This window comes from Amphiura filiformis, chromosome 13 (genome assembly GCF_039555335.1).
Source record: "Amphiura filiformis chromosome 13, Afil_fr2py, whole genome shotgun sequence".
In the NCBI taxonomy this organism is placed as follows: Eukaryota; Metazoa; Echinodermata; class Ophiuroidea; order Amphilepidida; family Amphiuridae; genus Amphiura; species Amphiura filiformis.
In genome coordinates, this window is record NC_092640.1 from 58,951,012 (window position 1) to 58,964,874 (window position 13,863).

At 36.3% G+C, this 13,863-nt stretch overlaps 1 protein-coding gene across 1 annotated transcript; it reads left to right on the forward strand.

Moving 5' to 3' along the window:
- Positions 1–44: 44 nt before the first annotated feature.
- LOC140168585 (solute carrier family 2, facilitated glucose transporter member 1-like) lies at positions 45–13,863 on the forward strand. Its single transcript, XM_072191985.1, has 11 exons — positions 45–1,558; positions 1,996–2,156; positions 2,729–2,853; positions 6,314–6,429; positions 7,306–7,465; positions 8,408–8,610; positions 9,073–9,183; positions 9,969–10,070; positions 11,535–11,610; positions 12,452–12,579; positions 13,211–13,863. Exons 1-11 carry the CDS (start codon positions 1,415–1,417, stop codon positions 13,385–13,387), a joined length of 1,503 nt encoding a protein of 500 aa, XP_072048086.1. The 5' UTR covers positions 45–1,414; the 3' UTR covers positions 13,388–13,863.

Sequence of the window (13,863 nt, forward strand, 5' to 3'; positions counted from 1 at the left end):
TAATAATTTAATAAAAAAGAAAGATCGCGTAAACTAACATATTAAACAATTCAGAGAGCGTAAATAACACACAAATACATCCCCACAAACCCAACCAATCAGATCCCGTGGGGATCGAACAAGCGAAACCACAGAATCTGGACCAGCGATATATTCTGACGCGGCACGGAATAGAATCACTGGTGAATATTGCATATCATCGTGATAATGTCTGAATAATTATAGGTTTTTCACACAAGCGCAGCATTTATGGTAAATCATTTATACCAAATTAAAGTATAATGGATGAAATGGATGTATGTTTGAATCATGGTTATTAAAATGTTTCAAAAGAATAACGATAATTAGAGACAGTTTTGCAAGGTTTTTTTTAACTTGCCATAAAAGTTGGCATAATGCTCCGTCGTTAACAATAACATACGGGTTAGTGCATGAATATCAATAAATAAAAACGATCAGATGAAGTTATTACTTGGATAATGGATTTAGAACTTCAATGTCAGAATTCATGGGCATAGATCCTAAGAGGTTCGACATTTACCTCAGCTACAAAACGTTGACGTATCCTACTCAAAATGAATGCACACATTTGAACCTAACACAAACTACCCCGAACCCACCCACAATTAAAAAAAAAAAAAACACCCCACACACTAACAAACACCGCCACTCCCTTCACGACCAAATTGTCTTGTCACCATGATAATTACGATGATTCCAGAGAGTTTTAAGTAAAATTCAACCTTATGATATTGATTAAAAAGTAGACGTGTTCCGGCACAAGCATTAATTATTATTAAATGTTGGTACTCGGATGTAGAACAGCTTCAGTAAGAGAGCTTACGTGTAAACTAGTTAGTAATTAATTCTTAACAGATATTTGACCACTGTGATATAAGAAGCGACTAATTGATAGCATTGTTTGAGAATAGTGATGCGCTGCACAAATTAGATAAGATTACTATAGCGGAGCACATGTTTTCTCAGGGCTATCTATTATGGTATACTCATGGTCATAAAATATTTCCCTCTAGCTCATTGCAGATTGACTCGGTGACAACCTTAATGGTTTTCTCTTATACGTCTCTGAAAGTTTTTTGAACAATGTCAATAATATTCAAATGATTTTTGTAATTTTTTTTGTTTTCTTGCATAAATTGCAAAAACAATATTAATTTATGTTGCTGCAAATTAGAGATTGCCTGAGTTACTGTGTGCAGATTTTCACTCTTTCAAGGAGGCGGCAAGGAGGGTGCATTTTTAATAGAGTATAGTATACGGAGCATTATTTGTAAGCACGCTGAACTGTAGTATAGTAATTATACAGCATGGTTATATTCCCGAACTACGGTTTGAGTTTTGGTGAGAAAATCATCTTACATTGACTTACAAATAGAACTGCATCTTTTGGTTAATGAAAATGACGTCTTCGAAAGGATATGGAGGATTGAACGAAAGCGGGCTAACATTTTGGTTGTTTTTGTCGGTGTCTTCCGTTGCTATTGGTGGGTCAGCACAGTTTGGATATGGACTGGGAGTAATGACTGCACCCTCTGGGGTAAGATTACTACTGAATGTTAATATACTAATATTGAATGTTTATGAGTACAATGGCAAGAATATTTATATAATTATCATGATTTATATCATGAGGTGAAATATGGACTGTTCCATTCAACAAGGCTTTATGCGCTCGCGTCTGTCAGCGTTGCCATGGTAGCTGCGCACTAGTGCAACGGAAATGGACTATTGCACTGGCGAGGAGTGCAATAGTTTTTTTTTTCTATAATAGCAAAAATTTGATTTTTTTCATGCATTTATACACAGTTAGGTGGGGAAATTTTCTTTTTTAGTGTTGGTGGGGAAAGTTTTTTTTTTTTGCTCATGTAGTTTAATCTAATGTTTAGTCTAACGTTACGTCCCTAAAGATGCATTAATCAAGTATTTTCTCCATGCAAAATCGTTTGACTTCCTATGGTGTTGTTATGTTGTTAGTATATCCAAGATTTCTTCAACCAATCTCATTATGAAAGACGAGACGAGTACCTCAGCGAAAACGCTGTCATGTGGCTATGGTCTTTTACCGTGTCTTTATATTGCGTAGGGGCAGCGACGGGAGCGCTCTTTGCCGGATATTTTAGTGAAAAAATTGGAAGGTAGGTACGCTTAACACTCGGCCCGGGTAATAACAGATTACAGAATCAACAAATCAGTCAAAAAATTAATCAGACATTCACTTAATCTCTCACTCAATCAACGATCAAAAATCGTTATCAACCAATTAATCGATCAATCACGCAATCCATCACGCAATAAATCAATCTAATCAAATAATCATCAAAATCAAACTTTACACTAGGGTCGCGCTTTAAAATAAATGTCAATGTGTGAAAATCCTTTGATATTACCTTTCTATAATAGGTATTGTTCACAGGGACGAATCACGGATTAATAAAACCATAGATACTAAGTATCTATGATATAACCCATTGTGAGTGCCGAGCGCAACTATAAACGCATGATGGATGACACAAAGAAACGGTTTATGTTTAATAGGGTGCATATACAGTACCCATCTCACGCAACAGTTTCCATGACATTTTTTACTTGAATGACATACAGCATGATGATGTAATCTGATTCTTAACTTGCTTTTTTGAGACACCCTGTAATGATCTGTGATCCGATACTGTCAAACAAAATAAACGTTTTGCTTTATTTTCACAAGGAAATCGACTATTTTATTAAACAACATCACATCAATTGTACCAGCTCTGATGTTTGGCTTCAGTAAGATGGCGAATATGTATGAACTCATTATGGTTGGACGTGTCATTTACGGCTTTCATGTTGGTAAGTTACCGCAACAATGTGTTTTCTAACCATATAGGCAAAAAGGTACTATATAAATCGGTGATTCGCCAAATCTAAAAAGTCATCAGAAACAAGATGCTTAAATTTTTGTAAGAAGTGGTATAAGATTTGTAAGTTAGTCCGTAAAAGGAAATTTGCAGCGACACGCAATTAAATAGTACTTTGCATTTTCAACACTGCTGCGTTCTACATGTTTGTCAATGTATTATGATAACATTTAAAAGTTTCTAAACTTATTCTTTACTTAAACTATTCCTTTCACTGAAAGCAAGAAATCGCTTGTATAATACCATTACCAGCCTTCACAAAGTTCCAAATCATGGCCGGGGATAATGGCCCGAATGAAGAATACGATAAATTTTGCGTGATGAAATTGTGATGATCATCAGAAGTTGTGTAATCGTGAAATATGATTTAAAAAGATTTGCTCCATTATTCTAATTAAATGCAAAACACAAATTAATGACGAAACACGGGACATAACAGTATCACATTTAATTTGGAAAATTTAGTTCTTTTTAAGGTCAGTTATTATACTGTATAGAAGGACTTTTCCCATTGCGACAGAAGGTATTTTCCGCTCTGGGTGTGATTTTTCATTCAAGTGCTACGTTTTCTTTGGAACTATGCTCCTTTTAAACTTCTATGCGGGCATACAATAGACATCGCGTTTTCAATTTTACGCAGCGACGTTGCGATCCTGTCTGTGATTTTCCACTCAAGTGATGAGCTTTATAATTTGGAGTTATCATATTACAAAACCAAAATTTTGACACTGACTTGACAGTTTGTTCTGTTGAGTGCTTTGCTTCTCTGGTCGACGTTTGTTTTTTCTGCCTCCGCAGGAGGTAGTTTGCTTTGAAATTGACACCTAAAATGCCGCACATTGCGCGGCATGTAGGCCGATTGTACAAATTTATAGTCTGAGAAGTACTCTAATTTCCGCCCAATATTGAGAGCCCAATATATATCCCCCACCTCTCTGCGCCATACATAAATTCGCCTATCGCCATTTCCGAATGTTCAAAAAGGTAATCACGCTTCCTCAGCATGTGCAATAAATTAGCATTAAAATTAATCTTATTCTATAGGGATTCTAGAAACACCTAGCACGTGGCGCCAATGGCGTGGGTCTATCTAGTTAATGAATTATGCATTAGAATATTTTCAAACTCATATGTTGTATAATTGAAGACCGAATTAAAAAAGACTAGCTTGCGTATGCCGTCCTGTCAACCAGACCAAAAATACCATACTGCGCAGGTCAGCAACCAATCACGGCGCGCCTTTGTCATGACGTCAGACGCAAACTAGTCTTTTTTAATTCGGTCTTTAATTAATATAGATTGTAGCCTCAGCGCTCATCAGCAGCTTTATCGTTGGAAAACCGTTATGCTGTGGCAATGGGAATACACATCAAACAAGGTTTAATTTCATGATTACATGAAACCTGATTATCAATGCAAAAACTTTGGCTGGAGAAGTTGAAGCTGACGTTCATGGCGACACTTTGGATGTGATAATTTGACATCATGGATTGTTTTGTGCAATATTGGATGTATTTTTGTGCCGCGGCGAGTCAGCAGACCGACTGGCATGCATGCTAGGCTCGACTAGGCCACAATCATGATCATGATGCATTTGAACTGCAATGTATGGTATGATACGCCTAGCCGCGCCTATGGCCGGATTCATTGCTGTTCAAATACATGTACTAAAGTATTGTAATTTTATTGCGTTGATATAATTCGGAATAATTCGTTTTAAAGTATTTGCTTCCCCAATTCCCATGCGTGGTTGGTCATGTTGGTGGTAGGCCTATGTATGTCAGTTTTTTACATTCTACTGAGTACTGTTGGTCTGTTGCAATATTTTTGCATGCACCCATGACCGTTTCAAGACTTTGAGAAATTTGCTTTTTGTTTGTTAAGATAAAAAAAAAAATGCAAGAATCATCTTTCCCCACACAATACTTCTTACAAACAAAGTGTTGATATTGGCCCTTAATTCGATGCAAGACAAAGCACAAATGAAGGAAACAAAACAAAACAATAATGTTTTGATTTTTTATTCAATTACACATACAAAAGAGTAATGGCCTATGAAAAGACCCCCCTAAATATAATAATATTAATATCATTTTAGTCCTGAATACAAAATATAATAAACAAGCATAAAAGAATCTGATACGAAAATTTGTTACTCTGAAACGTTACAATCGTAATTTTCAGTCAAAAAATCCATGAGAAATGACTCTTGATACAACTTAGGCCTATAATAAAAAAACAGAAACGGCTGCCTGCATCTGGAACTCTTCATATCTGAAAGTTTGAAGGTCTTATTTCATACATCAGAATTATCTGCAAGATTGCAAGATGGCTTTAGGTGACCGTGGCCCTATTGGCTAATGCACAAATTTAGATTTCCTTTCTATTTAAATAATATGTTAAAGCTTATGCCCTGTAGATTACATTCGGTTCTTGAGATATGGCCTGTCAAAATGGCGCGAAACCAAAACAAAAAATTGGCAACAACTTTCTTTTTATTTTCTATATTTTTGACAAGTCCAGTTGCCAGATGATTTTCTAATTACATGCATGAATTATGCAAAGTAAAGATTTCAGATACAATTAAAAGAGCTATGGTACTGAGGCATGGTACATGGGTAGAACACACACTATAGGCCTACTACAAAATTACGGTTGCGTTTTGGCAAATTTCAATTTGCATAATTAATTTATAGGGCCACTTAGGCCTATTAGAAAAGTTGATTAGGGCCCTAATTAATTATGCAAATGGAAAGTTGCATGGAAAAAGGCATCCATGGGTTTTATAGGCCTATCTTATTTTGTAGCCGATCTGAACATTTTACTTTGTATAATTCTTGCATATATAATTAGAAAATAAGGCCTACCTGACAACATTGCATAACAAAAATAAAAGAAATTTGTTGCCAACTTCTTGGTTTCGCGTCATTTTGACAGGCCATATTTTGGTAACCGAGTATCCAATTAAAATAAAATTTTCAGTCTTGTAATCAAAAGAGAATGGACTCACATATTTCAATCAGACAAAAATCTATATCCAATAGCGTTACCTTTAAAGCTAGCATTATGTGTCTCCTTAACTAATAACAAAAGGTGCCCACTGGTATCTTGGAGGCATTGTCTTTTTTAAAGACATTTCTTGTTTCGGAAAGTTTTGCAGCAACATTTTGCCGCTGGGTAAAACGCAGCGGCCTTTGTCACAACGGCATAACGGATGTAAGTCGTCAGACCATCGGCTTATAATAGCTTATGCTACCGTTTTGGTTATCCACAAAAAGATTTTGTGCGGAACTCCTCGTCCCAATATGTTGTTGCAAAATTGACGCTGAATTTGTGAAGAAAAAGTCAAAACGTCAGACTTATACAATGGTCTTTATGATGACACCTTACAGGTACCGTAACTGTAGTAGGGCCTCTTTATATTGCCGAGATTTCACCTACAAATTTACGTGGTGCAATGGGAACATGTCATCAGCTTATGGTCACGATTGGAATCTTACTGGGACAGGTTAGTTATATTAGCCTCAATTGTAGCCTCCATTGTATGCCACGCTTGTACATGAGAGACAATATAGGTTAATAAGGTATAAGCCCAATCGCCATTCTAACTTCCGGTTTTTGAGAGCAGTTTTGGGACACTTTGACCTTTGACATATCGGGAAAATTTACGTAATTATTATTAATTTTCTTATTATTGTCACAATTTTGATCAGTAAAAATACCAAATAATTAATTTATAAAACGCTAATATTTTTTATATTTGTTTTAAATATTGTAAAACATTTTAGATTATATTTTGTACGTACAAAAACCAAATATTTCTGAATTTTCTGAAAGGTCAAAGGACAAAGTGTCCTAAAACTGCAAAAACTGTCCTACAATGCATTGCAAACTTCCAATGCCGATTGGGCTTATTTACACGATAGCACATACCACCATCGGGGTTCGAAACCGCAATCTATAACAATTAATAGTTAAACTAATAGTAAAATCAACCGCTTTTTGCGCGTCATTCCTGCTGGATTCAGTAAATTGAATTCTTCCTACGCTCTGTTATTTTCCCTCAAAACCCACACACAAGAAGCTCATGTCTGACATCGACACACGTAAAAATAGCCCAAGTCGTAAATCTCAATAAAATTCTTCATGTTGAACACCGTGAAACCATGTGTGCGTTTGATTAAAATAAAATAAAATAAAAACGAATTCTAAAAAAAAACACCTTCAGCATTAGGTTTTCAATTTGGAAAGGGCTTTGAGACAAACTTAAATTAAGATGGCCTTATTAGTCAAAAACGTTTGTACCTAACTGCATTCGGCATAAACATTTAAAAAAAATCAATATTTCGAAATTTTTCAAAAAGTGTTTTGTTTTCCCCCTCAGTTGTTTGGCTTCTATGTTCTTCCTGGCGAAGATGACTGGCCCATCGTCTTGGCATTCACAGCTGTTTTTAGCGCCTTTCAACTGATGACACTGCCGTTTTGTCCAGAGAGTCCTCGGTGGCTGTTAATTTCTAGAGATAAACCAAACAAATGTCGAAATGGTATGATAAGAAATAGTATCAATTCTTATATATTAACCACCGTCAAGTTAGGTTAACTTAATAGATTCATTGTGAGTTCGAGTCTTCGAAGTGATCTCGTGCAAATTGAGCCAGTTTAAATTTCTACTTGACAAGGAAGGCCGATTCAAGTTGGCTCTTACACAGCCGAGGACTGACATTGCAGAAGTGATTAGTGTGCGTGTTTTGTAGTGAAGCTAACATGAGAGAGGGGAAGGGGTGTTGGGCAGAAATCAAGCAGAACTAGCTGCGCTGTGAGCAGTGGCGGCGCCAGGAAATTTTTTTCGGGGGGCATTAGGGGGGAAAAGCGAATTTCAGGGGGGGGCAAAATCAACAAAGTTTGCGCAAAATTACCGTAAAAAGTGGAAATTTTCGTAATTTTGGGTTTTTTCTGGGGGGGGCAACAGGGGGGGCAAGAGTTCTGACTGGGGGGCATTTGCCCCCCCCATGCCCCCCGTGGCGCCGCCACTGGCTGTGAGTCTTTTTTTTTTGTTTAATCCAGTAAACTTAAAATTTAAAATATTTGTGTGCTAAAAATGATCCTCACCGGGAATTTTTAAAATCTTTTTTATTGTTCCCCCTGCTGACAAATTGACCCTGATACGCCACTGGACATTAACGCAATTATACTATATTATTTATCATTACATGTTTTTCTAAATTGAAAATTTGAGCTCTCGTGTAAATTGTGTAAAAACGTCCAATACTCAAAATACGTCAGAACAGTAATTTGCAGTTGGGCCAATACAAGTGAATAATCTAACGGTATTTGTTTTCTCAGCGATGCATAAAATAATTATCATTAATTAAAACCAACATGTGATGTTACGAGAAATGCTGACAAACTTATTCAGAGCATCCACCTTAATTTCACAGACTTTAATCAACTTCATTTTCATCTTATTTCCATCATCTGATCATTAGCTTTACAAAAGCTCCGCGGGAGAATCGATGTAGAAGACGAAATATCAGAGATGGAGAGCGAGGCATTGAAATCAGCCAGGGCTGGTGAGGATGATAAAGTCAGTGTTTGGGAAGTAATTACACTAAAGGATAGCGACTGGAAAATACCACTACTAATAAGCTTGAGTGTAAATATTGGTCAGCAGCTATCGGGCATAAATGCTGTAAGTGTAACACATCCATTACATAAATATACTTTAATAGTGTTTTTTTGTTAGGCATTATCCAATAAGTTAACTCACTTTTCGGAACTTTTGATGGCAGGTTATATCTTGATCATAGATGTACAGGTTCATTGCACTTGTCGGGGGACATTACAAAATTCTTTAGTGATAAATGTACTTATTATTCAAAGCTTATTATTTCAGATGTTAAGATGTCTTACTCCATCACTGAGCGACGAGCGATTGGTTTTTGACCAATAAGCTAGCGCGCTTTTCTTAACAGAACAAAAATAATGTTACTTCATTGGTAAAATAACAATTTCTCGTCGCTCAGCGATTGAGTAAAAATACAGCTTTACTTTTACACGAACGCGAGATCAATGAAGAATAAATACGATTTCATAGTGTGCAATTTAGGGTTTGGAGTCATGGTTATGAATTGTTATTCGTTTTTGTTTTTAGATATTCTTCTATTTATCGGAGATCTATAACCAAGCTGGAATGGAACCAGATGAAGTGGCTATAGCTACTGTTGGCACTGGCTGCGTCAACGTATTTATGACAATTGTTTCGGTAAGTTTGTTGAGCAATTAGTTTGATCTCAAGTTAATTTTTTAGTAAATCGCATTTGCTCAACTTACAATATCGTATAAACTTGAAATGCGTAAACTGATAAAGTTCATTAAAGTTAGCGACTAATTTATTTTAAACTGTTGCGATTTGATAGTTCATCTTGCGAATGGTAGTGAGCTTTGGCAAACATTGCATTGATCATTTCATAGCGAGCGTGTAGAAGAATTCAAATACCACAGCTATACGTTTATACGTTTGTAGGTCCTGTGGTTCTTGAGTTGTGTTGTAAAGAGAGCTGATACAACAACACTTTTGTAAAACACCATTAAATCCAGCATGTTTTCAAAGTATATAATTTGTAGAATGAACTTTTGCAAGACATCAAAGTGTCATTTTTCAATAATATATTGATTTAAATAATGCAAATCGAAATTTTTTTTGGCTGCTTCGACCAACAATACGTCATGTACCCTTAATAATATTACTGATACTCCGGTAAATATAGCTTTTTAGACGTTATTTTTTATCTATTCTCTAAATGCAAGACGAGAATGATGGACAATACTTGTTAGAGTGGTAAAATGTCACTCCAGAAGGATTGTGACAGCTATTGTGACCACTTGCTCTAAAAAGAAATATTATCACTATAAAATGAAAGTTCATTCTTTTTAGACTGATTTTCTTTCTAAAGAGTTGTCCCTCATCTTCTGTCTGTTCACTTTTCTTACATTTTGAGAGTTGTTTGTATTTTGTAGTCTATTTTAAATGTTTGACTTTATTTGTAGGTAATGGTAATTGATAGAGTTGGCAGAAAGAAACTGCTCATCATCCCATTTGCATTGATGGCTATATGTCACGCCATGCTTACAGTCTCAATAAATCTACAGGTAATGAAGATTTAAAGATGGATAATAAATGTATTTTACTTAAAAGTGACCATCATAGCTTGTCTGTAAAATATTATGTGTAAATGCTCAGCCAAACGATCAGCAATCATAAATTTACAAATTTGATAATAATATAATTATTGCATTTTTCTAAAAAGTGATCATATTATGCAGGTACTTTTGTTCTTACTTTCGTAAATAGTCGATATCTATCGATTATTTATGATGTTACGAAGTAATCCTTGTATGAAATAAAGGATTTGTTACGCTTGAGTGACCTTATACTATTGTTTCTTTGTTGGCACTTTTGAAGATAATTATTATGGTGTATGAGTTTCATCATTTTAAATGCCGGCAAAGATGGATTTGTCATAAAAGTATAGAGAATGTTTGTCCCTAGTGTCGTAGCATTTATTTATGTCCACAGTATATTGGCAAACCGACAGCTACGTAACGGAGAAGATTACATTTGACTGCGGAGGATCCATGAGGAAGTTATGTTCTCTGTAATAATGACATTTTTGAGTAAAAAATGTTGTAAAAATTACATAAAAGTATGTGTTTTAACCTAAATATTTCAATTCATATTGAAATGTTTCACTTAATTCCATATCAAGAATTGTTCAGCGTTATACGCTCTACATCTGTGCCAAATCTGACGTATTTCCTATAAAAGAATTGTAGGATTTCTCCAATATATTGCACAGCACCGCTGGACGATGGTTATAAAGCATCCATGTGTTATGATGCCTTTGCGCTGTAAATTACACAAAATGCAGTTATCGTCCATTTTCAGTAATATCAATGTCACGCTAGAACGAATCAAGCTATTTGCATGAAAATCACATAAAAAGTGTGTGACATGTGTGTCATTGTTTTGCACTTTTCAAAATTTTCAATATTTTTTTCAAACACGGTATAGATTATTATTACATTAGCTTACGTAAAAAGTTGACACGATACGCGTTAAAATAATGTCATACATGTTTATATCAGCATTCAAGCCACATTTAGAGATAATATTGTACGTAATAATATTGTTGCTTAACTGTTCATCATATTGATTTGTATAGCATAAATAGTTGAGCGTACGTTATGTTGGACATGGTTTCCGAAATCGTCTTCTAGGCTTGCTCGCGCGTTGTTCTTCTTTCTCCGGGAACAAGAAACTATAATATTTTGACGAGAGCGTACTTCCGAGACGTTAATAAGGCGCCTCTGAAGCGCCTCTGTATGTGTGCTTTATGCGTCGTACGCGTTGTTAATTCCGCCGCCATACGCGTCGTGAGTTGCGCTTTGCCAACATCACGGAAGTACGCTCTTGTCAAAGGTTTACAGCAATTTATTATACCAAGACCCGGTATTTAGTAAGCATTGCAATTTGGCAAAAAAATGTGGAGAAAATAGGGTTCGACACTGACGGATCTCAGAGGATTTAACACATTTTCTATATCTTTAAAACAGGATAAAGTTGAATGGATCAAATGGATGAGCATGGTGGTCATATATTTATATATAATTGCATTTGCCATAGGACCAGGTAAGCCACAAATGAGGAACTGGTTAGCGTAGCGGTTCTGTCATCGCTTTGCACCACAGAGGTCCTGGGTTCTAACCTAGTATATTCTCAAACGACATTTGGTTTGCACTTGGTTTCCAGTCCATGCGCGTTCTAGCATATTTTTCCCGGGTACTCAGGGGTTCTCCTGCATCTAAAACAGGGCTTTCTTCAAAGGGTATTGGTCCACCGTGTCTCTACGATATTGGAATATGGCGCGTATGGTCTTAGGGGTGAAATCAAAACTTACGCCCGAACATCCTAAGCTAATCGTAGATCCATCCTTTGCGCAAAAGTTTTACCCCAGCGCCTTAACCGGGGGTAAGACCGCATTTTTGTCGAATTTTTAGCCAAATATCAATTTTGCCTATACTTTTGTACATAAATTTTCCAAATTTGCATGGGCGCCCAAACATCCTAAGCTAGTCGTAGATCCACCCTTTGCGCTCATTTTAGTGATAACATTTTTACCCCAGCGCCTTCACCGGGGGTAGGACCGGCCATCAAAGATGACCATAGAGGGGGTTGGTGAGGAATAGCGACATTATGTGGGGAATGTTTGTACTTATTGTGGTGTCACTGGATACAGGTGACCAATAGCTATACATAATACCAAATATAACGGTATATGACGTTTACAATTGAAAATTAGAGGGGTTTCAACCCCCTTCGTAGTCCGTGGTAGAAAATATGGCTCAGTAGTTAGGCAATAATTTTCAACTGTGTGTTGCTATTTGGTATTTAGGTACTTTAGAAAGCAAATCATGCAAAAAAAAATCAACATTCACAAATCATTTTGTGTTCATCTTTTTTCTCTAATTAGGTGGTATGCCATACATATTAGTACCTGAGATTTGGGCTCAAGCACCACGCCCAGCTGCAATGAGTATCTCTACACAAATTAACTGGGTTACTAATTTTATCCTGTCGATAACATTTATATTCATGCAGGTTAGTATAATTATACAAGACACAAAACATTTTGTTATAGTAGTTTGATTATTTGCATTGCTTGACAATATTACTGAATAACCCAAGGAAGCCTCCAAAGGACGGCTTATCAAAGGGTGTCCCATGTCACGCAACATCGGGTTGAATTAGAACAGTTAACACCTACTCTTTTCCGAACCTACCTACGAGTGATATTTACAGGTGCTGCTCCCAGTATACAGGGTCGATGACTTAAGATCCCCTCCGAAGGACGGATTAATCTCCTCATGAGATTAATCCGTAATTGGAGGGGATCGTAAGTTGTCATTCTCATGCTTCATGTACCCAAGTCTAAATACACCATGAGGAGAACAGTTTAACCTACAGACCACCATTTAGGTCACGCTCACCCTAGACTATGTTGATATGCATGGAGACCGATAGTTTGAAAGTTGTGCAAACTAGTTCGGTTCTTGCGCACGATTCTTGCATATGTCAGAAGTGGATGTACAATAAGATGCGCCATCCACGAGCTGTTTTATTCCGTAAGGATGTTCTCAAATAACCAGAGGGAGTATAACATGAGTGGGGTATAAGTTTCTAAAATGTCTAAAATTGCGCCAACTGTTCTTGTATTTCCTTGCTTCTATAGGAGAGCATGGGTGCATACACATTCCTGCTGTTCATGGCTTTCTGTATCTTCTTTGACGTGTTATTCATTATATTTGTTCCGGAAACTAAAGGCAGAACATTCGATGATATTGTGGCGGGATTCAAGGGCGGACGAAAGACTCGAGGAAACGGCTACGAAATGGCATCTATGGGATGAAACGTCGGGGAACTTGGGCATGCGAAATGTTTTCATGATAATCGATATCCCATAATTGAAGAAGAAAGTGAAAGGTAGCCCCAAATAAGGGTTTTAATGCTTACAACCTTTTGCTGTAAATGTATAATGATTGTATAAAATGCTGATGAATCAAGAAATAAATTAATTTAATTTCTGAAAAAAATGGGTAGTGTGCTGAGAGACTCTTGAGAGGTTGAAGTTAATATTTCTTGGGATACAGTCTGACAGCTCCTGATTGGCTAGGTTTATGGGTGTGATTGGTAGTGAGGGTGTTTTTAGAATTATTATTATTAAGAAACACCAGAATCAGAGTTTTTTAATGAAAATAAATGTTTTATTTTGAACACAAAAACAGAGAACTCTTTACTACCTACAACATAAAACTTTTCATACTCAAAGGCAAACACAGTTGGTTGTTTAATTATTAAAGATTTATGGCTAGAATTATGGAAAAA

Excerpts from the sequence above, each read along its gene's own strand:
- LOC140168585 (XM_072191985.1), top strand. The coding sequence starts at position 1,415 with ATGAAAATGACGTCTTCGAAAGGATATGGAGGATTGAACGAAAGCGGG. Across the intron at positions 6,430-7,305 it reads TTGGAATCTTACTGGGACAG|TTGTTTGGCTTCTATGTTCT; the intron begins GTTAGTTATATT and ends TTTCCCCCTCAG. Across the intron at positions 10,071-11,534 it reads CAGTCTCAATAAATCTACAG|GATAAAGTTGAATGGATCAA; the intron begins GTAATGAAGATT and ends TCTTTAAAACAG.